This window comes from Erpetoichthys calabaricus, chromosome 2 (genome assembly GCF_900747795.2).
Source record: "Erpetoichthys calabaricus chromosome 2, fErpCal1.3, whole genome shotgun sequence".
Lineage (NCBI taxonomy): Eukaryota > Metazoa > Chordata > Cladistia > Polypteriformes > Polypteridae > Erpetoichthys > Erpetoichthys calabaricus.
Genome location: NC_041395.2, coordinates 153,267,298 through 153,293,781, shown reverse-complemented (window position 1 = coordinate 153,293,781; position 26,484 = coordinate 153,267,298). Strand labels below are relative to the sequence as shown.

The 26,484-nt window shown below is 38.6% G+C and overlaps 2 protein-coding genes across 4 annotated transcripts in view; both read right to left on the bottom strand.

Annotated features, from left to right (window-relative positions):
• Positions 1 to 14,439, bottom strand: part of zbtb38 (zinc finger and BTB domain containing 38) — a 37,897-nt gene extending 23,458 nt beyond the window's left edge. Inside the window, exon 1 of one of the 3 annotated variants that reach the window (XM_051923017.1) lies at positions 14,236 to 14,439. Coding sequence is in view for 1 of the 3 variants with exons in the window: in XM_051923015.1 (XP_051778975.1) it covers positions 12,817 to 12,843 (27 nt within the window). In the remaining 2 variants the exon portion in view is untranslated. Of the gene's footprint in view, positions 1 to 12,816; positions 12,906 to 14,235 lie in introns of those variants that run through there. The other 2 variants (XM_028794666.2, XM_051923015.1) reach the window with 2 other exon arrangements.
• Positions 14,440 to 24,229: 9,790 nt separating this feature from the next.
• LOC127526711 (probable G-protein coupled receptor 148) lies at positions 24,230 to 25,736 on the bottom strand. Its single transcript, XM_051923033.1, has one exon. The coding sequence runs from the start codon at positions 25,339 to 25,341 to the stop codon at positions 24,481 to 24,483; it is 861 nt and encodes a 286-aa protein (XP_051778993.1). The 5' UTR covers positions 25,342 to 25,736; the 3' UTR covers positions 24,230 to 24,480.
• Positions 25,737 to 26,484: the final 748 nt, after the last annotated feature.

The window sequence follows — 26,484 nt, the reverse complement described above, 5'->3', positions numbered from 1 at the left end:
GTTTGAAAACAGTGCAGCTTTTGAGACTGTGTACATCAGATATACAGAACAAGCAATAGGCAAAGTTTTTTAAAATCAAAAATAGACTTGACTATAGTGGAATTAACACTAATTATGAATAAAAGTACTTTAAAAGAAACAGTTTCTGTCTATAAACATATCTGCATGGATTTGAAATGTGAAAGTAAACCTGAGAATAGAAATGAATCTCACAGAAATTACAGAATATACCCGACACCACTATAACCACTATTCAGTATGTAATCATTTAATGTATTAGTATGTATCATATTTAATTTTTTTTTAAATGTTTGTAATAGTTGAATATATCAAATGTATTTTATAGTGGAAAAAGGTTGCCATAGATTATTTTCTTTGACGATTAGGAACAACTAGTCTGTCACTAGAAATCGTAGCTCATTTTATAGAGCAGCAGTTGTCTCTGTTACTGTTTGGCATGGCAGCTTAACTTCTCAAGAGAGATAACAGAAAGGATGGTCACATCACAGCTTCAAAAATGAATGATATTTTAATCTGTTGTTGCCATATATGCAGCATGTTTATACCAAAAATGTAAAAAGTAAAGCAGATTTATCACAAATGCATTTACAGCATATATAAGTAATTTAAAGTGTATACAAATGTCATTTGAAACATAATGCAAATTAAAATAAAAATAGTAAAAGATATTTTTTATAATTTTTTATAATGACAGTAAGCATCGGTTGTTAATTTGGAGAGGTATAATTAATTACTTGAGTGTGTTTGTAAGACAAAAATGAATGGAAAATATAATCATCAGCTATATTGATATTTATAGAGGAGAATGAAATAGCTCTACAATAATCTGTGTTATATGAATGCACAATGAATAATTTATTGTTAGTGTAGTACATGGCTTAAGACTACACTAAATTTTAATGTTATTAAAATATATAAAGTAGTCTTTAAAAGAACAGGAAATAATTTAAAATTTTTTTTAAAAATTAATGAAATTACAAATTGAATTGCAGAATCTGAATATGCTTGTAAAGTATTGTAAGTATTATTAAGCTATATTTTTATACTGTTGTCTGTAAATGTCAGATTTATTAAATTGTTTATTTTTTGTATTTTTTATTTTCCTATATGGTATAATTTAATTATTATCAGTTTGTGAGTTTTGCATATGTCCCTGAATTGAAACAGTTTTAAGACTGTATAAATATAATATGAAAAATTTTATTTGTGAGGAGGAGCCCAGCTGGCAAGTAAGCAAAAGCACCCCAAGTATGGTATGGGCCAGGGAAATTGTCTGGTTTTTAGGCACAGGAATAGTACATCGTGACTAAAGCAATAGTCCTGTATCTGGAAATGTGGCCTGCTGGAGGGTAGTGAATACTGTCTAGCATTGTGCTGCAGAAGGGCAGAAACTCCAGTGCAGGAGGGAGAGAGAGATGCACGTAATGTTTACTCTGGATACTGGAGGGGAGGTGACCCAGCTGGTGCTACTGATGCCCGATTCTCTATTAATAGACTGAAACAGGGGCAGTGAAGAGCTGAAAAGAGGTTAGAAGATCTCTTGCTGTTAGATGTCAGCCACGGTTTCCTGCTTACAAAGGAAAGCACTGTCTCTTTATAGTACAGGACAATTCCGTGAAGATCTGGAACTAGGTCTTGGCTTTCTGGAGGGCTCAGTTTGTCTAGTAGAGATAAGTGGGGTAGTACTTTCCCCTTGATTTAAAGGAATTTAAATAAAGATTTTGCCTTTAAAGGGCTATTGAAAGCTGGAAGGGCAGGGAGACCAATGGCCTTTAGAAGGACCCTAGTGTTCTATTAGGCAAAGTGAAGGCTGCCATTATAACTGTTGTTTGTTGCTTAAGACCCAGTTATTTTAGCTGTTGTAATTGCCACTTTCCTTGATGGAGCCATTTTGTATTTTTTAGTGTTGTCATAGAATTCTTATCTAGTTCTGTATTTTAAAGTGTAGTTGTTTATTTTGATACTTTTGCCTGTAATCATGTTGTTTTCATCGCATTTAAGCTAAACAAATAATATCTGCTTCTTGAAATCTATTGTATTTTAATCTGTCCATACTATGCAATATTATCTTTGTCCATCAGTTGATTTTTTTTCTGTCTGTGGAAAACACCACCTGCTTTGCCCTAAAGGGAAATAAATGTTACCTTTGACAGTAAACACCAAATAAATATATCATGTTTTATATTTCTTTGTGTTTGCGAAATAAGTAAAGCTGTCTGCTTTAACCTAAGATGCTTTTGCTGACACACCATTCATGACTAGTTAGACACATTAAACCTTATGAACTTTAGTGTCAGTAAGTCAAACAGCATTGTATGTGCTCTGCCATTACATTTCGCATGAATACAGCATGTCATGTTAGAGTCTCCTGTTTTTTTTTGAGCTTTGCTGTTTATATAATGGAATGAACATGTGTGCAAAGGTGACTGTTAGTGAATGATTTGTTGATGTCATTTACAAGCTGTGAATTGATAAACTGAAGGTGATTTTGTGATTTTTTTTTTTTTTTTTTTTAGCTTATTGACATGTAAATAGGATTGAGATCCTGATCTACATTTTCCCTTGAAAACAGACTTGGTGGGTGACAAGCACAAAGGCAGCTCGTTTCAGAATACTCGCCAGTAGAGTATTACAAAGGGAATGTGGTTGAAAGGATACCACACGTAGGTAGATATCTTCTTCTTTTTTTTTTTTTTTTTTTAATGATTGAGCATAAACTAGCATAATGGTGGATGAACACATACCAAATATCAAGTGATATTAACTGCCTAGTATACATTGCAGAGGCAGAGTACAATCTTACATTTTTAAAATAGATATTTAGAAGGGGTACCATGGATTAATTGTTTAGTTTATGAAAAAGTCAGGCTTATCTGTAGCATGTTAGTAAGGCATTGGTTATCCAAGCAGAATTTGCATGTAAATGTTCTGTGTAGGAAAATTTAGAAAGGTAATCGATACCACACTGCACACATTTATTTATTTTTTTATCAAATATAACCATCTTTCCATTTTGACAGTTACTAATTAAAGATGGCAAAATAATAATAATAAAAACTTAACCAAATAATAAAAATCTCTCTGTTAGCACACTTGATCCATTAATTATGATGCATGGCTCCCTAAGTGTTAGTGACCCTTGCCACCTTGCTGAAGTGTAGATTTTTGTTGCTGTAATGAGTTACAGTTAGATTTTAAATTCTCATGTAATTTATAGGGCAGATTTAAAGACACATTTACTTGTAAGAAAAGACTTTTAATTGTAAATTTAGTAGTGGTACTTTTTTAAAGTAAGGTACAATGAACAATTATTTATATAAGTAAAGTATGCATTTGTATATTTACTGCATAATATACGCAAGCATGTGTTCCTGCCACAACTAAACATGAATGGTCACCTTATGAAATTGATTGCCTACCTGTAATCCAACAGCAGCTGCTTTCCTTAAGTCATTAAAATAAATACATACTGTATCTTGTTTCATCGTTTTTTTTTTCAGGGAGTTTGTATACTATATAATAAATGGTTTATATATCAATGAAGGGAAAAAAAAATTTTCTTTGTTATTTTAATTTTTTACTGTTTCTTTACCTGTTTTTGATATCTTCATTCATAGAAATAAAATCAATTGTTTAAAGAAAAATGTGAACTACATTAATTTAGAATGCTGCTCCTCCATTTTGACCACATTATCTTGGCAAAAGTTAAGGAATGTAGAGAATTCCATGATATGCCACTGCATTGGGAATCTACAGTATAGCTGAGACAAGATACACTGCGTCAATAATAATAAAAATAATGATACATTTTATTTATATAGCGCTTTTCCCATGCTCAAGGCACTTCAGAGTTTAAGGTAGAACGGCAGGGTATACAGTATATAGTATTGTACTAAACCAGATAAATAAATAAAGAAGAGTAAGATAGTAAATTCAGAGAAAAGCCTAACGGACAACATAATTGATGGTCTAGCACACACACACAGGTTACATGAGCAACTTGACATAGAGGTAAACATACAGGTAAACTGAGAGAAGGGTAATAAAGTCAGGTAGAGTTAAAAGCCTTCCTGAACAGATGAGTTTTGAATTGTTTTTTTAAAAGAATTCATGGAGTCAGCTGACCTGATTAATTTTGGTAGGTCATTCCAGAGTCTGGGCACTATACAGCTGAAGGCCCTGTCACCCATAGAGTGTAGATTAGTGTTGGGCACAACAAGATTGCCAGAATTAGTGGGTGGACAGGCACATAGTGATGGAGAAAGTCACTGATGTAGTTTGGCTCAAGGTCGTTTAAGGCTTTGTAGGTTATTAGTAGAATATTATATTCAATTCTGTAAGACACAGGGAGCCAGTGAAGATGAAGCAGGATGGGTGTGATGTGCTCGCTGCTACTGGTTCGAGTAAGGACTCTTGCAGCTGAGTTTTGAATAAGCTGGAGATGTGATATAAGATTAGAAGGGGCACCTGCCAGTAGAGAATTACAATAATTGATGCGGGATGTGATAAAAGCATGGACAAGTTTCTCAGCATTAGAAAAGGAGAGGAAGGAGCGAACACGGGATATGTTACGGAGGTGAAAGTAAGAAAGTTTCTTAATGTGATTTATGTGGGCAGAATAAGAAAGGGAGGAATCAAAAATGACACCAAGATTCTTTGCAGTAGAGGCAGTCAATGATGACTGCCTGCTGCCAACAGCATTCTGATAAAGGTCTATTTTGCAACTGCGCTGAAATGTCATTAAGGTAGTCCATCGTCCCATATGATCCATTTTCTTATATAGAAACCCTCCAAGACAACAAGCAAATGACCTGCTTTCCAACTCAAATGAGTGTAGTGTGGTTTCAGACTAGAAGTAAAAGTCAGCAACACAACTAGTGTATGATCATACAGTGCTTGAAACATTAGTAAGACCGCAAGAATGTTTAAAGCACAATTTAATTATAGTGCCCAAGCTTTGAGGATGCCCAAGCATGGCTACCATTGTTAAAAGATGAAGCTGTGTGCTTAGAAGCATTTTCAGTTGTTTTTTTTAAAGATAAGTATCACAGAACTAACAACTAGCTTCAATTTTCATTTTAGTTTTAGGTTTTTTTAACTGCTTAATAAGTTAGTTTTTGATGCTCTTTTGTTTTGGTCAGTTCAGTGTATTCAACTCTGATCATTGAACATTTAACAAACCTTTATTGTTTTCAATTATAAAAACAATGTTTGCCTATCCCATCAAAAGCAATATAGATTTCTAGTTGTTTAATTTTTAAAGATCAAAACTGGTGCAACAGTATATTAATATATTTGAGTGAGTGTGCCCAACAATGAAACAATCAAGGCTGATGTCTGTCTTCCTTCTTATGCTTTATAGTTGACTCTACCAAGAAGCGGTAACTTTACTTAAGAGGGCTGCTCTTGATATACTGCAAGGAGAGATACTGTGGTAGGCCAGGCCTTGAGGTCTCAATTACTACTAGGTCTCATATGACCTTGCTGTTAGAGCTAAAATGCCAAAATAGAAGTAAACAAATTCAGCATTGCTGCTAGAATGAAAGGACAGCCAACAAAAAAAAACAAAAAACAAGAAACAAAAAAAAAAACACTGACAATAGCTAATCTTTTACAAAAAGGTTTTTAAGAAGCACATATTTTAGTGATGTGTCATTTAATGATAATACTGTAGGAGACCAGTTAAATTTGTGCGTAGATTAAAGACACACCTACTGTAACAGTGAAGTTCCAATCATCATCAACTGTTTATGCTAAATTACACCCATACTTATACTCATTTATGTTGTTGATCCCCATTTTCTTGATAGAGGCTGTTAAAGAGCTAGAGTGTACTCCATAGCAAAGTGTGTAGGCACAAACAAGCTTTGGACCAAACGCCATTATGTTGTAGGGCACATCCAAGCATACTCCCACACTGGTTCAGTGAACAGCATGTCTTTGGACTATCCATCCATTTTCCAACCCGCTGAATCCGAACACAGGGTCACGGGGATCTGCTGAAGCCAATCCCAGCCAACACAGGGCACAAGGCAGGAACCAATCCCGGGCAGGGTGCCAACCCACCACAGGACACACACAAACACACCCACACACCAAGCCCAATTTAGAATCGCGAATCCACCTAACCTGCATGTCTTTGGACTGTGGGAGGAAACCGGAGCACCCGGAGGAAACCCACGCAGACACGGGGAGAACATGCAAACTCCATGCAGGGAGGGCCCGGAAAGCGAACCCAGGTCCCCAGGTCACTCAACTGCGAGGCAGCAGCACTACCCACTGCGCCACTGTGCCGCCTCTTTGGACTATGCCAAGAGAAAATCAAAGAAGTATGCACATTCTTATATATGATGGTGTTTTCTACATTTGCTGTGGTTTTCTTTTAGTCCTTAGATAAATACTCTAATATATGTGATCACTTTAAAAGTTTCCCTAATGTTGGAAAGATTGTTGGACTACTGTGCCATACAAGCATAATTTTTGTCTTGCACTTGTTGTCTGTGTCAGAGCAATCAATTTCCAATACTTTGACCAGCAATAAATATCTTTAATAGATAGCACTTCTGGATGCCAATTCTGCAACATACAAGTGCACCGTTTGATTTAGGCTGTACTTAATGTGTAGGAAATATTTGACATTGTCTTACTGTCATCTAAAAGATTATGTTTGAGGACAATTGCATGACTACATTCTTTACAGTCTTAGAAGGTGGCTGACAAAATAATCCACATTTGCTACAGTTTTACTGTCATTTTTTATGGTGCAGTACATGTCAAACTCGGCTATCACAGTTCTAAGAGTAGAACTTAACAATGTATGGGCATGTATTACCTAAAGAATTTTTTTTAATTCATTGGTATTTTGTCTTTTTAAGCCTTCTAGGGACCTGCACTTTTTGAAAAACAGTACACTCCAAATTATGTCAAAAATGTAATTCCTTTGCCGAGTATTCATTTTCTATTGCAGATGCATTATTGTTACCTCTTCTTCAGGTTACTTTGAATATTTTGTATAGCTCTTTTACTTATTTCACCATCTTTTAAAATTATTCAGCACTTAATTATATTTGAGCTGCCTCTTCCTTTGCCTAAAATTCAGTTTAAAACCAGGAAATCATAACGTCTACTGCTGCAATAAAATTCATTGACATTTTGAGTTGTTCTACCCTTACTCTTGGTAGAATTGCAGATCATCTTGCTTATGATTGTAGTGTGTCTCTGAAGCAGGCTTTAGATATATGAACTTCTTAGAGAACAAAAATAGTATACCATTTTGAAAGTTCATGGAGTTGTTATCCCCCTTTGGTTTTACAGCCTTAGCCAGTTTAATTTCAGCCCAGAGAATGAATGCTGTTTTACTGCTTGTAATGATGGAAGTCAGAACATTAACCATAAACTTTGCAACCAGGCTATGACTTTAGTAAGTATTCTGTAGTATATTAACCTCTTAATTAGTGCTGGGCGGTATACCGGTTCATACCGAAAACCGTTTTTTATTTTTGTTATGATATGGATTTTTCTTATACCACAACACCGGTTTACATTGTCTAAACGACATTCGGAACGTGGCGCAGCCGGAAACTGTTCAAGTGGGGACCTTTTTCACTGCTACACCGCTAAACACAGCAGTGTTGCACGGGGGCTCTTTTTCACTTCTACACCGCTAAATAGGTGTGGTAGTGTAGGTATTGCGCGGTGAAAATGGACAGAGAACATTCCGAAACTGAAGCAGACGATAAAGGTGAACATGATGACACAGAAGAACGTTTGCAGAAAAAAAAGGAGTCACGTCCGTTGTCTGGAGATACTTTGGTTTTAAAAAGGTCAGATGTGGACCATTATGTTCAAATGTGTGAATACTGTTTCTATACTGCTGAATAATACTGTAAGTCAAGTTGTACTTGTTTTATTTGTTTTCAATACAGTGTAATGTACCTGGGTACTGTGTAATAGTGTGACGACATGTTGACTTTAATCTCGACACTTATGACGAGAATAAAGTCGACATGTTGACTTTATTCTCAACATTTCTACTTTATTCTCGCCATTTATGTCAAGATTAAAGTCAACATGTTGACTTTATTCTCGTACTTGTCATTAAAGTAGAACATCGTAAACTAAATTTCATCGTAAAATGAATATTTAATTTACTAGATTTTCTCAAACCCCGTCATAAGTTATATAGCACATTAAATGCTTTGTGTTAAGTGTTCCCCGAGCTTCTTAACCTGACTTCCTCTGCACTAAGAGGAGGCGCCGGCAGCGATCGCCGCACAGAATACATTCACTTCATGATATTCCTGCTCTCTGAACATTTAGAATGCTAAGATAAATACTTGATATAATTTTCATGGTGAAATGCATTAAAGCAGGTATTAATCATGTGGGGGCACGACGGCGTGGAGGTCGCACTGCTGCCTTGCAGCAAGGGTGTCTCGGGTGTACCCTGCCTTGCATTTGCATGTTTTTCTGGTGGGTTTACTCGGCGTGCTTCAGTTTCCTTTCAAAGTCATGTAGGATGTGGGGTTTTGTTCTGCTATATTGACCCTGCTAGTGTATGTTTTACTCATATTCACCCTGCGATGTGCTGGCGACTCGTTCAGGGATGGGCGCAACCCTGAATGGATGGTATTAAACATGTATAACGAAGATATTTTTAAAGTTCTGAACACTCCGTGGGCTAAGTTTATAACTAGTTTTAATTTCACAAAGACGTTTATCGTGTGGTGATTGGTTATGTGGAGAAAGAAAAAGGAAAGATAGGAATTGGGGTTTTGGTACGTCAGATAGAGACAGCATGCGTGGAATAAAGAAAGCCCCCTCAGAAGAACATCCATTGAATTCTGTGTTAGTGTCTCCGACCACCAGATCACAAACCCAACATTTACACAATATTTAAGTTAAACCTGTGCGATACCCATTCATACATCCAGTTTTTTGGAGCCTCGTCACACCTGCCATAAAGTTCTCTACACTGAACATACACCTGGGGACCCCTTACGGCGAAGGAGCAGCACTACCGCTTCACTACTGTGCATGTTTAATACCTGCTTTAATGCATTTCATCTTGAAAATGATATCAAGTATTTATCTTAGCATTCTAAATTGTCAGAGAGCAGGAATATCATGATGTGAATGGATTCTGTGCGGTGATCGCTGTCTCCTCTTAGTGCGTGAGAAGTCAGTTTAAGAAGCGTAGTGATTAACAACTGGGTCGGGGGAACACTTAACACAAAGCATTTAATGTGCTACATTAACTTATGACGGGGTTTGAGAAAGTCTAGTAAATTAAACAATGATTTTAGGATGAAGTTTAGTTTACGACATTCTAGTTTAATAATAAAGTAAACTATGAGAATAAAGTGGAAATGTCGACTTTATTCTTGCTGTTTATGTTGAGATTAAAGTCGACATTTCCACTTTATTCTCATAGTTTATGTTGAGATTAAAGTGGAAATGTCGACTTTAATCTCAACATAAACGGCGAGAATAAAGTGGAAATGTCGACTTTATTCTCGACATATAGTTTGTTTTTTTCTTCCGTGTCCGTATTTTTTTTCTTCACCGTGGGCCTAATACAATTCCATAGGGCTATACCACAAATAGCATTATAAATTCAAGTTTTAGTTTTATTATTTATGCATATAGCTTAGCTTCAAGCAAGGTCCATATTAATGCAGTTTGCCTAAATGATGGTTCAGTTGGTAAAGATGTCATCACCAAGATTGCACTTTTTATTTTATTTTAATTTGGTGAATATTGTGTAATGCACCTGGGCTTGAAGCCTTGAAGTAATAGTGCAACTATCAGTAATAATACTATTAATTATTTTATTGTTATTATTTATTAGTTTAAATATTATGCAGCTTAATGATGGTAAAGTTGTTTAAAAAGTCACTTTAACGTGTCAGTGGACAGAGATTGATAACATTAGCAGAAAGTGTAGTTGGTTTACAAAAAATATTTACTATTTATTCCTTTTCTAAGACATGTTCAGTGCAATACAACTTTTGACAAGCACTTCTGGATATTTTACTAAGTCTAAATGCCTCTTTGGATGGTTGAAAATATGTTGTCAAAATTATAGTTTAAGTTTTTGCAAAATTTGTTCAATAAAAAGGTTCTATATTTTGACTGCATCTGTCATGCAATGTGATTCCTTCTTTTCATTAATGCCTCCCACCCATTGTAAAATGTACAATGCTCTTGACAGTGGAATAGGTTATTCTTAGCCAGTAACTGCAGTGGAAAATGTGGTTAACATCCACTCATGCATGGGAAAAAAATACCGTTGAATACCGTGAAACCGGGATAATTTAGAAAAATACCGTGATATAGAATTTTGGTCATACCGCCCACCCCTACTCTTAATCTCGGCTATCTCATTTATCAGCTGGGATATATGTTTTAACATGAATGGGTTATCTGGGTATGTTCTGCTATATCTGTCATACCTTTAAGAGCCAGCTGTACACATCAGGAGGTGGCACACTATGTCAAAAACTGAACATGTCCTTTTCTAGCTTCTTTCTTTGGTATGGAATACAACATGCCATTCATGAGGCTGCAGGTTCCTTCTTTAGAAAGAGTGGCCAACTGCACAACTTTTGGAAAGGTTGACTTCGAAAATGGTAGCAGGACTTTAACCTTGCAAAATATAATGGCTCTTGGTTTTCTGCTTGCTGCACTTCTAGGACACTTGTGCTGTTATAGGATCTGAGAGCTTTAGATTTATTTTTCTTCTTCTTTCGGTTTCTCCCGTTAGGGGTTGCCACAGCAGATCATCTTTTTCCATATCTTTCTGTCTTCTGCATCTTGCTCCATTACACCCATCACCTGCATGTCCTCTCTCACCACACCCATAAACCTTTGCTTAGGCCTTCCTCTTTTCCTCTTCCCTGGCATCTCTATCCTTAGCATCCTTCTCCCAATATACCCAGCATCTCTCCTCTGCACATGTCCAAACCAACGCAATCTCGCCTCTCTGACTTTGTCTCCCAACTGTCTAACTTGAGCTGACCCTCTAATGTACTCATTTCTAATCCTGTCCATCCTCGTCACACCCAATGCAAATCTTAGCATCTTTAACTCTGTTACCTCCAGCTCTGTCTCCTGTTTCTTGGTCAGTGCCACCGTCTCCAACCCATATAACATAGCTGGTCTCACTACCATCCTGTAGACCTTCATTTTCACTCTTGCTGATAGCTTTAGATTTGCTCCTGACAATTCAAATAAAGGTTTTTGTGTTGCTGACCACCTATGGGATGAAGCAATGAAATTAACAGACCCTCTTGCAGCTGTTTACCCTCTTTTTGGATAGGCCTCTTCATGGCTTGGCAATCTTGGAACTTCTTTTTAATAAGTGCTATTTCTCTTAATGCTGACTATTTTCACTCCTTTTTAACACTCTATCCATGTCAAGAACTTTTTGTTGCCTCTGTTTACTTGTGTCTGATATGGTTGGAAGAAGAAAAAATGAATGCTGTATAGCTTAAAAACCTTTTTACTAGGGAACAAACCTCCTTTTCACATACAGTATTTCATTACATTACACATTTCATTGTTTCGTATCTGTTCACTTAAGGTTGATAGTGCCATTTAGATTTCACACAAAATAATACATTCTGCTAGCACACTGTGCCGTCCTCTGTAAGACTCAGATATACTCTACTTAATATGTATAGAGGAAATTGAAGTGTACTTTTTTTCCTTCTAGTTGGAGGGGGGAGGTAGGGGGAGCTCACAGCTTTAGACTCACCTTCGAAACTTCAACCTGTGTGAAAGGTTGCACTCTGGCTTTTGCAAATGTCACAGAGAGAGCCTTATCTCAAATCACAAACAACATTCTAATACCTTCGGATGGAGGAAATGCTACAGTTGTTGTGCATTAAGTGCTGCTTTTGACACAGTAACCCGCCATTCTACTAAACAAGTCAGAAAATCAAACAAGACTTTTAGGCACAGTTTTGGCATGGCTCAACTTGTACAGATCACAAGAAGACCAGTAAGGTTGGAGAGGTGAGATGCAGCCATTAAAATGCTGAATAATTCACTTAAAGGTAATAAATGACTTTACTGGATGTCATTTACAGTTATTTCACTAAAGTATTTACAGCATTGCATTCCGAAGACCCTTAGAGTTCTACAGTAGTAGTAGCAGTTGTTGTGGTCATGTCAGTTCAGTATTCGGTCTGCTGTCTTTCTATCACATGCCTTCACTTTCAGTGAGATATGAATGATGTTCAGCTGTTTTTATCAGTTGTGTCAGTAAGTCTTATTACAGAAAAGAAACAAATTCTTGTATTAACTCGAAATTCATGCAGACGGTAACACAATACTGTAAACACTTAACTTATAGGGCTTAGAAATCGGCAGGTCAATTAACAGTGTTGACACAAGGAAAGCATTAGCAATCTTTCGTCACATTACTAAGACAAGATCATATTCTAAACCACAAAGTGAAACAGGAGTGAAAGCCAGTAATTATTTTGCTATTTGAAAATGTTTCTGTTTGTTTTTCAAGTGCCAGGTTTCTCACGAAAGTCTTCCCTTTGTTTGATCAAAGTTCATACATATTCTGTGCATGTCCCCATTTTTTTTATAAAGCAGCTGCTGTGACATTACGTGCCACTTTCATGTGCATTGCATTGACATCAACATGCCACATCTGCTGACACAAAGTGTAGCACCCATAAGGGGGACAAGAACAATAATACAATGGCAATGCGATGACATCACATTGAGCCTCAAAACAATAAGACATAAATATTAAGGCACATTGGAATGAAACCCCACCTTTTGATAGACTGGCACCCTTTCCATGGATTGTTCCTGCCTTGCAACCTCTGCTTGCTGAGATTAGCTTCAGTTTCCACACGATCCAGCTCAGGATAAAGCAAGTTTGTAAGCTGAACGGATGGATGGAATTAAACTTTTATACTTACTGCTATACCTATATGGTTGTTTCTCACAAAATAAGTTTTATGATACAGAAGATATAAGAAAGTCAATACAGTACATGCATTTCTTTCTCTTCGCTATGGGCTAACATTCTTTCTATGGGTTATTGTTTGCCTTCCTCCTGACGCTGCTAGGATAAGCACAGCACCCCAATTTCCCTGAACTGAATTAAGCATGTTGTTAATTTACGTAACTTTTTTAAGTTTTAAAAAGGCATTACTATTAAGATTTTGTGTAATATTTTCCATATGTAAATTCATAAATAGTAAGTGAAGCTTTTTCTTTTTGAAAGAAGACCAGAATTCTGATAAAGCAACATGAATTGCCTGTGCTGCAGATACACAAAAAAGACACATTCTTAAAGTTTTCATCATGTGATACCATCTGTCTGTTGTTAAATTTATTTAATCCAGTTCGTTTTTCGTGGACCAGAGTCTGTCTCGGCCTTATCTGTCACCAGGTAGGGAGATGCCATGGATTGGGTATTAGGCCATTGCTGGGCTTACCCACTTCACTGCCACAGGAATAATTTAAAAGTTCCCACTTAACCTGATACGCATGTGTTTGGGGAAGAATAATGGTTTGTTTGGCTAGATCATTATATCTGGATTGCAAATTTATAAAGATAAGTTTGTGGAGTAGACTGCAAAATGTATGCATGAAGATCGACTGTACTTCTGCCAAATATTTCAATACAGTACTATTGGTAATCTGAACTTTTGCAACATGTTCTTCAACAGAATTAATGATGTATCGGTTAAGGCACAACACAGGCCACTTGGGTGCCTACAGTATGCTGCGAACAAATACTTTGAACAGTGTGCTTTTGCAAAGGCCTTTTCAGTGAACTGCCATTGCATGACAGCAACAGTCTGTGCAAAGTGAAAACAATCTGCAGGCGTACAGTCTTTTTATTTAATCACTACACACAATAACTACTTTTGAGTAAAGAAAGTAAACAAAATTCTCTCCTCGTTTTACTTATATGTTATCTAGAGTTGGAGTGAAGAAGAGAGCACAAAAAAAATAAGATGTTAATATTGTGTAGTTGTATCTATGTATGTGGTCTATATAATAAACAAACATATATGCAGGCCGTCTTTTTTCCTTTCAGCTTCAGCTACATGTTTTCCCTGCCCCACCACCATAAATGAATACATTGTGCCAGATTCTACCACATTAGAAATATTTCCAGTTACTGGATGCATAACCTTATATTGTATTTTACACGATGTAGCCTTTCTTCACGCTAACCTTTGATTAAAACATTTACCTTCCTGTTATCTTGAAGCTTTTCTGGCCAGGGGCTGCTGTATAGTCCTTTCACTGTTGCTTCCTTGTTGCTCAGCCAGTGCAGTGAGGCCTGCAACTGACACAATGCCTGCTGTCAGTGCTGCGTCACAAGACCTGGCTCAGAACACAGAAGAGCATGGAATCCGCCAGCAGTGCGGAGTGACCCACAAACAGGCTGTGTCATCAGACAGACAAAGCCAAGTTCACAGTGCATAGTTTAGTGGCAAGGCTCACTCCCAGCCTTGAGACTTCTATGCACAGATTTTAAACTAGGAGGTTATTTTTCCTATTCCCATATGATTCCAAGGCCCCATCAGCACCTCCCACTCTCTCCTGGAAGTACTTTTAAATGACATTTGACTTTCTAATGCAACCATTGGTTATATCTTAAAGAAATACTTTGCATAATTTGCAACATTAAAGGCTTATTTTCATGTTTTAGAATGCTGCACATATTCACCTCATAATGTTAAGAAGTATTTATTTTTGTCACAATTGCAATTTTTTTTAAAACTGTTTCCACCTGAGGGAGTGTCCACATTATACACTGTGCTGCAAATGTGTGGGGGAGGAGGTGAAGAGGCAGATGTTCTATTAATAATGTCTTCATGAGCAACACATAAAAGCTGTGAACACAGACCAAGACTACAGTAGAGGAAAGAACACAGTATGACTCAGCAAGTTTTTACGGTGGCGGTTTAATGAGAAGCTGCTTAAAAAATATATATATATATATATATATATATATATATATATTGTAATGGTTGCTTACCCAGCCGGGACACCTCCGTAAGAGATGGACCGGGGGAAGGAGCTTGCATAGGGCAATACTTCCCCCGGGACGACAGTGGGCAGCCCTCCTGGCTTGATACACTGCCACGGAGCCGGGAAACTCAACCCTGCTGTGGCCCATAGACACCGCCAGGGGGCGCGTGGAGAACGGCTGAGCCCTCCTGTGCAGGGCTGCCGTCACACCCAGAATTGCAGCCGGAAGGTGATCATGGAGCAGCTAGAGCACTTCTATAAAAGGAGACAGCTGCCACAACTCAGCGGCCAGAGTGGGGAGAAGACTGAGCTTGCTGGGAGAGGAGGGGAGGCAGCTAGGAAGAAGGGATTGAGTACTGTGGTGATTGGTGCACTGTGTGTACTGAAAAGAAGTAGGAAAATAAAGGTGTGTTGTGTGGCAAAGACATGATGTCTGTCTGTGGTCCGGGCTTCTGTTACAACATATATATATTGTGACAAATAGAGACGCTGTCAACCCCTTGAACCCTCAGACCAAATGTCAGACACCAGATAAAAAGTTCAATAATTATTTATTACAATAATAAAGTGCACAAAGCACCACTACTCCAATAAACACTACAATAATAAACAATCCTCCACTCCCAAACGCTTAGCCACCCTGCCTCCCAACTCAGCTCATCCGTCTGGGATTTCCCATAGTCCTTTATAGTCCTTGACCCGGAAGTGTTTCACCTTCTCGGTCCACATGACATGGGACAAAAAAATCCTTTTTCTTCACCCCGGAAGCACGTCATTCCTTGTGTTACTGTGATTAAGATGCACTTCCGGGTTATGGTGCAAATAACAATCCCTGGGCCTCCCTGCAGTGACTCCTGGCGGCCCCCGTGGTATCCAGCAGGGCTGTGCATTAAAAGTCCAGTGTCAATAATTCACTGCTGGCATTCGGGGTACCTCCATGCTGCAAGGAGGGCTCCATCTGGCGGCTTGGGGGATATTGGCCGGGATAAATAGCCGGCCATATCTCACAATATATAAAACATCAAACAAATTTTTTACAAACTGTACCCTTTAGTGAGGCTGAGCTTGTATTTTTCATATCTGTTTCTAGGTTGAGTGTCTCAGAGCGAGCTCCCAATGCAGTCTCCTGCCTTCTTCTCAGATTTACAGTTACGCTTTTAAACATTACAGTGTAATGATAGAGTGCTTTGTGTGGATGCGCCATAAAATCTGAGTTTTTAGCTGAAAAGAATTTGCCACAAGTTATCATAGCTTACTTGCATGCTTGCTAAACATCCCAGGATTTTGCAAAGCGAATTCTTTGTAGGGAAGGTCCTAAAATTAATATTCAATTATGCTAGATCAGTTTCATTTAGTTTGGGTGAAGAAATATGGCTGGGGGGGTTAATTTTGTAAGAGACTTTCAAAGTCAGAGCTAGAGCTAGAGAGAGAATAGATACTAATACTGTTCAGAGGGATTTACCTTTTTACCCGAGGCAAGGTGTTTTTTTTTGTTTTTTTGATTTTTTAAATGGTGTTTTCTACCAGAACACTTGCAAGAATGTGAGCTCTGAGCTCCCCGAGTACAATTATTATTGTTGTTACGTCCTACACAAGACAGAATTTGTGAGACTGCGCAAATCCTGCTGGTTATAACAGACAAGCCTTAGAAAAACTGAATTTCTGTCTACCTGGTATGTTAGGTTTTTCAACGCAGGAATTGTAAGTAGCTTTTATTTTGTTCTTCACTTGTGATGATCAGTTTTGTACCCTTGTTCCCAGACAGTGTCCTAGACTGATGTTTACTTGATTATATTGATCTCCATGGCAAGTTGTTTAGGATTGAAGTGTCTGCTAAGCAAATTCATGTAAATGTAAAAATAAAAGGAAAGTCCAGGTACTGTGAATGGGCACAATAGGATAGGAACTGTGGCTCAGGAATATCAGGAGTCACTAGGAGGAGCTCTGGAGACTTTCAAAGGACATTGCTGTCTCAGATAGTGAGGCGATTCTACATGTTTCTCTGGAAGTAGCCTTTGCATATTTCTTAAAGCCTATTTTATATTAGATACATTCCTCATCAACATCAAAATATAAGATGAACTAACACATTCTTTATTGCCATAACAATGTCCGATGCTTTGAATTTTCTTTGTTGAAGCATGTCAAGTCAAGTTGGGGAACATGCTCTGGTACAGTGTGTTGCCACACCCACTACACGACGAAACAACTCGGGATCCTGGTTGGCAGACCCCCAGGCAGACACACAGTCCAGTCCCACCCTCCGGAAATGACCCTCTATCTGCCACAGCCAGGTGTTATGTGGGTGACCCCTTGGCCTGGTCCAGCCACTTGGGTCCCCAACAATGAGGATCTTACGAGCCGGATCACCCTCTGGGAATCGCACCACATGACCGTAGTGCCGTAACTGACGCTCCCTCATAATGCAGGTAATGTGCCTCATTCGGGACTCAATGAGCAACCACTCATTCGATACAAAGTCAAACCAGTGGTACCCAAGGATTCTCCAAAGAGAGACAGTATCAAAGGAGTCCAGTCTTCGTCTCAGGTCACTGGATAGTGTCCATGTCTCGCAACCATATAGCAAGATAGGAAGCACCAGGACTCTAAAGACTTGGACCTTCGTCCTTTTGCATAGATATCGGGAGCACCACACACCCCTTTCCAGCGACCTCATGACCCCCCATGCTCTCCCAATCTGTCTATTGACTTCATAGGAAGAGTCACTTTAGACATGAATGTCACTGCCGAGGTAAGTAAACCTCTTGACAAGGTCGACACTGTCTCTCACAGAAAGAAACACTGCTGATGGCTGTGCCCAAGAGGTCATTAAAGGCCTGGATCTTGGTTTTTATCCAGGACATTCGTAAGCCCAGACACTCAGACATTGTTGAAGCCCTCTCCAATAAAAATCAATGTAAACATAAAACCTATGGAAATCAGTATTCTTCACTCTTTGACATCTGATCAGTAGCCAGTTTGACCAAAACATAATTACACAAATTCATTAAGTTATTGTAGATAATAACTCTTAGGGCTTTTGTGAGTACGTGCTTTTGTGAAATCTGGTAGTCTTGGTCTTTTTTTAATCTGAGCCATTTACCAACCGGAAGGAGAGTAATAAGAGAATGGAGGGGGTGTGAATGTCCAAAACCGCTCTTAATGGTGTGAATCCACACTGGGGAGAGGCAACTTATCATTTTTGAAGTCATGCACAAAACTCTCTGCCTACTTCCTGTCCTCACCTAGTTTCTTACCTTCTCATGTCAGAGAAGTATGACAAGCAAAGGAGAATGGACAAAAATGAATGATCATGACAACTGATTCTGAAGGAAGTGTTCTGTTTTGATTGTAAAGTACTGATTACCGTGTTTACTTAGTTGTGCTTCCTAATGGTACATTGATCTCACTTTTAACATGTTATTATTTTGATATGAATGAAGAATTGGTGTAACATTTTTGATTGTTAATGATGGGTTTATGGTTGTTCAGTAATAATACAGCAAAACTGCAGTCTGTAGTTTATGGTATTCATACTCCCCCTGCTGGATAGACAGTAGATCTGCAGTAAGATTATATTTGGGTTTCAAATAAGTACAGTACCAGCAACAGGGCACATGTATCTAGAAATAAGATGAAAAATGAGTAAATGCAAACAAAGACTGACAATCAAATTTGAAAAGCAGACATCTAGGTTAGTAAATGAACAATAACAAGAGTAATCTCTGCATATGAATCCCATGTGTTAGCATCCACATGGTTTTTACCTGTCATTTTAATAAAACTGTTTTTATTTGAAATCAACACACACAATTTCCAGGCCCCTATACAATTAATGAGCACATATACAACCATGCTTGAAAGACTGTAAACCCATTCAAAGTTTTTTTTTTGAGATTATAAAGATACTAACTGTGTTACCTGGCATTTATGTAGCCCATGTAATAAGCTCAACATTTAAAACATTATGCAGAAAACAAATAACAGGTGAATAATTTTATAAACTACAAACAACATAAACTACAACAAAAGGTTGTAAAATGCTGCCTTACCTACACCTTTGCTCCTGGCACTCTATAAAAGATCTCCATAGCTGTTGTTTCACTTAAAATGGACACTGTTCATTACTTGGATGATTATGTTGCTTTCTTTGCATACATTAGCAAAGATACTGCAAACTGGAATAATGGGTAGGGATGATCGTTACACTTCTATTCTATTACACTAGAATTTTGTCATTATATTAGAGCAGGCAACATTGTAAGCTACCTGGCAGACTGGCGAGTTAAATGCAGCGATACTAGAGACTTGTTTTGGTTTTAGTGCCACTCAAAGAAATCTTATTTAGCACTTATGTGATATGACATTGATTTGATCTTCGTACAGAAACATAAAATGAAAAAAAAAAAGTGTAATTTTTACCTTTGCAAATTTTCTTTAGCATTGTGCCAGGACTGCCGTAAACCCTCTCGCCTCCCCTATCTATGTCCATATGCATACATCAAGAAAGTGAACACCAGTGCTATGTATTGACATGTGGCGTATCATTGTGAATGACATAATACGAAATTTTAAACCTTTTAATACTTTAAAGGTAGTTTATAAATATGGAGCTGGATAGGACTGTAATTCTTTACGTACACACTTAACTTAATTTTCTCTGTATGTTTAGCATTCGTTTGCTCAGAGGTTGATGCGCTTGCTGCTTCCTGAGCAGCTCTTCTTTTCTCCACCCTAGCAGCCCGCTTCTTCTCTTCTTCCATCGGCATCTTTTTGTGTTAAAACTGATTAAGTCAGTGTTTGTGTTGCAATTACTTAGTACGTTATTCTTCATTTTTCACTTAAGCTGGCACTTAAGTCATCAATCTGCCTCAAGATTGATTTAAGATATGAAGAGGTAGAGGAAGTGATAGCGAAAGTGGTAGGGATGAGAACGGCGCCCGTACGTATACGCCACATGGCCACCCTGCTGCGCACTGCCGAGAGTTGATTCTACAATAAAATAAAAAGAGGAATAACCTTGGAGGTCAGTCATCACCCAGAAGGCTGATAGTAGTCGTCACGTAGTATATGTGTACCAAATTTCAGGTCAATAGGTCAAACGGTTTGCAAGCTACAGATGATTTAAAATCCTGGACAGACAAACGGACAGCCACGGTAATGTATTATATAAGAAGGTTAAACACCTTACTTGACTATCTTCCCCAGCCGGTTTGGGGACAAGCTTTTAAAATTATGAGCGACCTCATAGAGGTTGTTGAGCACTATAGGGCAGTTTCGCAATCTGGGAGGACAAAACGGTCCCTTCGTCAAACCTGGACAGGAAGTGTCCCTAAAATGAGCCCCACCAGAGGAATATGGAGCAAATACTGAAGCCTCCGGACAAGCGATGGGGCTCTCTGCTCGGCAAAGATCCGGTATGCAGGGGGATCACAGACATGAGGCATTGTGCAATCGCTAAACCTTTAACCTTCCATTGGACAGGAGAGGTTGTTGTAAACGGACAAAAGGTCTCTGCACTCATAGACACCGGCAGCAACATATTGTAGCTCACCATTATGTGTTACCATGACAGTTTCTTAAAGGGAAGACTAGTCTAACCTGTATTCACGGGGAGACACGATGGTATCGTTCCTCCATCAGTTTTGACAATTCCGTACAACCTTTACAAGTAGTGAAGATTCGCAAAATCCACTCTTTCCCGTGATTCTGGGGAGAGACTTGTTAAAGAATAAAAGGCGGTATCACTCCCACCTCTTCTACCTAACTCTTGGGTTTGGCAATGGACGGAGATAAACTATCCCAAACTGTTCCCATGGTGTGTATATTGGTGGCATCAAAGGGTCACATGGCGACAGAGTGTGATGCAGCAGAAGTCGTGGCGATGACCACGGGTGCCCCAATGCCTGGACCATCAGCGTCGTTGAAGGACACTCCGCCCGCTGAGATCAACCTGGATCCTTTGTGTACTCTACAATTTCAATTTAGGCAAACGCTGGCCTTCTTTAAATGAGATCGATGGAATGACGATTCCCTGAAGTTTGCCAGAAATGCAGTTGTTTCAGTAAATGTTCAACGTACCTCACTTCCCATGCAATCGGAGCTTCCTACTACCCAGCATATTTATAGAGCAGTCTCAATCTGTTAGCCAGTTCAATTGTGAACTCTGCTTTGTAAAATGTGCTTTCTTTGCTCTGTTTTTTCAGTATACAGGGTGGCCATCCCCAGACCTTTTTCGTTCTGCTGCCTGATTTTTTTCACATATGTAATATGTGAAACAATAGATATACTGTAGATTATGTAAACTTGAACTACAAACTACATTTCTTGGTGAGGGTCATAGGGGTAGCAGGCTGAGTAGGTCAGACCAGACTATAGATTCCAGTTCTTGCTGGAGAATGCTCAGTCATTCCTAAGCCGACGTATTCATATGATCCCACCATCATGTCCTGGGTTTGCCATAGGGTATTCATTCAGTGGGATTTCCCAAGAGAAGCTTTAGGGGAGCCACCTGGGGGGATCCTTGTGACATGCCCAAACCACCACAACTGTCTGCTGGCGATCCAAAGAAGCAGCATTTTTACTCTGCGGCTGTCCCATATTGCTGAGCTTCTCACCCTAACATAAAGTATCAACCCTATGGCCCTAAAAATAAGCTTAATTTATGTCCCTTGTACTCACAGTCCTTCTTTTGGTTATTAACCACAGCTCAAGACCACATGTGAGAGCAGGAGTGTCGATCAACTGGTAAATTGAGAGTTCTATTCTTTATCTCAGCTCCCTCTTTTCCTCTTTGGACCAGTACAGTGCCTGCAGAACAGCTGCTGCCACTCCGAACCCATATTGTTTCTCCCATCACTCATGAACAAGATCCTGAGATATTAACACCACCACTAAGAACAGTTGCCCCCCACCCCCCTCTCACACAGACCTGGAGTGAGCAATCCACTCTTTTCAGAGGGAGAATCATTACCCATGACCTCAGACTTCATGCTTTATACTCTGCAGCAAATCAGTCAAATGCATGCTGACGGTCACAGTCAGGAGAGACAAAGAGAACAATATCCTCTGTATAAAGCAGTGGTGCTACACCATAGCCTTCCTAACTGGATATTCTGACATCCTCAGCTGTGCTTCGATATCTTGTCTTGAAATCCATAAACAGGAACAGTGACAAGACAGAGTCCAACATCCACAGTGAACAAATTTCACTTAATGCCAGTTATGAAGATATTTCTCTCACTGTTTTATATAGGGAATGAATTGCATTCAACAGAGGCCCTGTTACCCCATATTTCTACAGCGTTTCTCACAATATATGCTGAGGGACATGGTCACATGTAGACTGAGTTGTTATACTCCCACACACATTCCAGCAACTACAGCAGGGAGAACAGCTAATCAGTTGTTCCACAGCCAGGATGGAATCCATATTGTTTCTCCTGTGTCCATTGTATTGTATTATATGGATTCTCCCCTTCACCACCCTGGCATAGGCCTTACATGGAAGCCTGAGAAATGTAATCCCTCTTTAGTTAGAATATATTGTGTGGTCGCCTTTCTTAAATATGGGAACCACCACAGATTAGACGCCTTAACCATGCAATCCAAACAGTGTCCAGTGCTTTCAATATCTCTGGTTAGATCTCATCCACCCCAGAAGCCTTACCACCATAGTGACAGCAGCAACAGTAATGGGATTCCCAAACACTCATAACTAGATGTATCCAATGCTTCTTCATGATAGAAGGGCATGTCCACCAGGTTGAGGAGTTCCTTAAAGTGTCATTGCTTGACAGTTTACCCAGAAGAGGTCATCACATTTTCATCCCCACTTAACATGGTCTGTGTAGGGTCACACTTTCCCCTTCTGAGGTGTTTGCCAGAACAGCCTCAAGGCCATCTGACAGTATTTATCCATGGCCTCTCCAAACCTTTGCCATGCTTGACCTTATGCTTCCACAAACAGTCTTCAGTTTTCCTTACCTCTAACTTCCTTAATATCACAGCTTTTAGCAGCCATGTCTATGACTGAGGTCTTGAACAGTATCGATTTGGACTCAATATCTCTTAAGAGAAATTTCCTTAGAAGTTAGAGTTGAACTCATCACAAGCAGAAGCCTCGTCCAAATGTTCCCAGGACACCTTAACTTCTTATTTGTGCTTCCCTGGTCATTCACTACCATGTAGTGATCAGTTGACAACTCTCTTCCTTTCTTCTCCCAAGTGTCCAAAACATACAGCCTCAGGTTAGATGACAGAACTACCAGGTACACTTATCAGATTCCTTGCGTTTGAACATGGTGGTTGTTATGAACAATCCATGACTAGCACAGATATTTAATAACGACCCACTGTTATGTTTCAGACCCGGCAGGCCCTTTCTCCTAATCACACCCCCATTCTGGGATGCCATCACTTTGCCATGGTGGTGGAGATTGTACACCTTAGGGAATTTCATTTCGTTCCTTAATAAGCCTTGATATGAACACAATTAGTAGCAATAAAAGCTGAGGCATTCTTAAACTCCTCATCTGCATACTTGGCTTTCCTTGGAATGGATGCCATCTCAAAGATGGTCAGCCCCAAAATGCGAATACCATCACTTGGCTAATGCTCATCACTGAGACCCTCACCTTGCTTGAGAGATGAGAATGAAACTATTGGTTACTTTTAACATATTTTAATATGAATGTGACTTACATTTATTTCTGCATTTAACAGTGAAATCATGGCCATCTTTTATCCTGGGCTAGTGATCAAAATGTTATTGTGAAAAATATCAAAATTATCATTAATGTTCAGTTTGACTTTACTAGACTTTATAACCCACTTTGGTCAATAATAAATGCATTAATAAATATCATTTTTATGAATACTTATCTGTTCCTGTAGTCAGATTACAATTATGATACCACAAAGTATAGAGTTGTTTTGAATTATTTTATTGAACTGAACTTGCTTCCATTTTTCCTGCCCTTTATTTTTCCATCTCTTCCATCCATATTTGTATGTGAGCCTTCTAAAGACTAGTGTTTTTGATAGTAGGCTAATGGATACAGGAAGAGCTTGACCCAGTTTTAATTATTCAAAGCTTTCTTTCTTTCTTTCTTTCTTTCTTTCTTTCTTTCTTTCTTTCTTTCTTTCTTTCTTTCTTTCTTTCTTTCTTTCTTTCTTTCTTTCTTTCTTTCCAGAAATAAGCACCTCCACTACAGAAATCTGAATCTTTTAAGGAACATTCTTTTTAAATTGAGAGTATAATTTTTTTGTATTGCTTGCACTTCATCATTAAAACATAAGCATGAAAGTTTACATTTTTTCTTGGCTATTTTCAGTTGTCATTATTGGTATAATTCTGCATTTAAAACTTTTCTATAGTAGAGTCATCAGTATTCCTGAAGGTACACACCACTGTTTTGAATATGGTATTTCTAAGTTCTCCTAGGAACAGCATTTGATAGGAATCTTTGGCAATCTGCTCTTAATATCCCTGCATCTCAGGCCATAAATGATAGGACTACTGCCCTGAGCAACAGCAAAGATAATAAAATTAAATACCCTGAATGCTTGAAGCGTTTTTGGGACGGCCAAAATGATAAAAGTAGGGACAATATGTAGGATTATTTGCAGCCCATGAATAAGGATTGTCCTTCTACCTTTGACATTCATTGTGGTAAAGTGTCCTGATCGTCTCCCCTCCCTGTAGATCAGGAAGTAGCTGAGTGCTATTACTATTAAGAGCAGGAAAATGAAGAGCATGGCAATGGATTTGGAGAGAGTGGAATCAAGGACACTTGGGCAAGTCAGATCTCTCTCTGTGAAGTAGCTCACTGGAACCTCAGTACATGATTGAATCATGGAGCACAGTGGATGTAGTAAGGCAAGTATCCACATCATAATTAATGCTTTCCTTTTTATTGTGTGTACAAAAGACTTGTATCTTAAAGGCCAGCAAACTGCCAGATATGTGTTAGCAGCCATAAGTGTCAGAGTCAGCAGAATTCCTCTTGCAAATGTTATATGAATGGAGAAGGTCATCCAACATACAATTCTGGGGACATCAGCTCTGAAAATCCGAAAGCAATGAAATATAAACCCAGTGCCAAAATAGAATGTGACAGAGATAAGGTGGTGGTTTAGAAGAATGTATCTGACTTGCTGCTTCAATTCGGCTTCTGCTTGTATCGTTTTTATGATAAGACAGCTGAAAAATGAAGTGCTCAGAAAGTCTACAAGCTGAACCCAGGTCTTCACAATATTTTCAGTGTTGTCACCATTGTCTGTCCCATTGGAGACATTCATGTTGAGTCTTTACCTTAAGTAGAAAAGAAAAAAATATATATTAGAGTTGCATGCAATGGATAAAATGTACACGCTGCTGTACTATGTACTCTGTGATATTGCTCTCTGTGTAATACAAATTGATTGATTTATCTTGAAGCATGGCTTCTTGTTTTGAATATTACTTTTAAAGATATCCACTGGCTTGTTTATCTCCAGGTTTTAAAATTTGACCAATAATATCACACAAGTTTCTCCATACTTTATAAACATCAAAGCTCACTTGACAGAAGTAATCTTAGCATTACCAGCTGGTAAGTTCAGATCAATGTAAAATGAATATGAATATTATTAATAAAAAAAGTTTTGATAAAGTGAAATAAAATAATTAGTAAGACTGATGCAAAAACCTAGAGCTATATCTTCTTCTTTCGGCTGCTCCCGTTAGGGGTCGTCACAGCAGATCATCTTCTTCCATATCTTCCTGTCCTCTGCATCTTGTTCTGTTACACCCATCACCTGCATGTCCTCTCTAATCATATCCATAAACCTTTGCTTAGGCCTTCCTCTTTTCCTCTTCCTTGGCAGCTCTATCCTTAGCATCCTTCTTCCAATATACTCGGCATCTCTCCTCTGCACATGTCCAAACCAACGCAATCTCGCCTCTGACTTTGTCTCCTAACCATCCAACTTGAGCTGACCCTCTAATGCTATATGAAACTAGTAAAATACCAGAAAAGACTAACTGAATTAAAATAAAATTTATAATAACAGCTTTTAGTTCTTATCCCAACTGTCAGTCATCATCCAACCCGCTATATCTTAACTACAGGGTCACGGGGGTCTGCTGGAGTCAATCCCAACCAACACAGGGTGCAAGGCAGGAGACAAATCCCTGGGCAGGGCACCTGCTCACCGTAGGGCACACGCACACATACACCCAGGGCCGGATTTTCCTATAGGCTAACTAGGCTTCAGCCTAGGGCCTCAAGATCAAGAGGGGCCTACATTCAAATTGTTAGCAAAATTTTATTATCTCTCATGTAATTTACAAACTTAAAAATGGAAGGTGAAAGGGCCTCATAAGTGGAATAGCCTAGGGCCTCTTTTCATATAAATCCGGCCCTGCATACACCCACACACCAAGCACACACTAGGGACAAT

Coding starts and splice junctions, on each gene's coding strand:
- LOC127526711 (XM_051923033.1), bottom strand. CDS start 25,341: ATGAATGTCTCCAATGGGACAGACAATGGTGACAACACTGAAAATATT.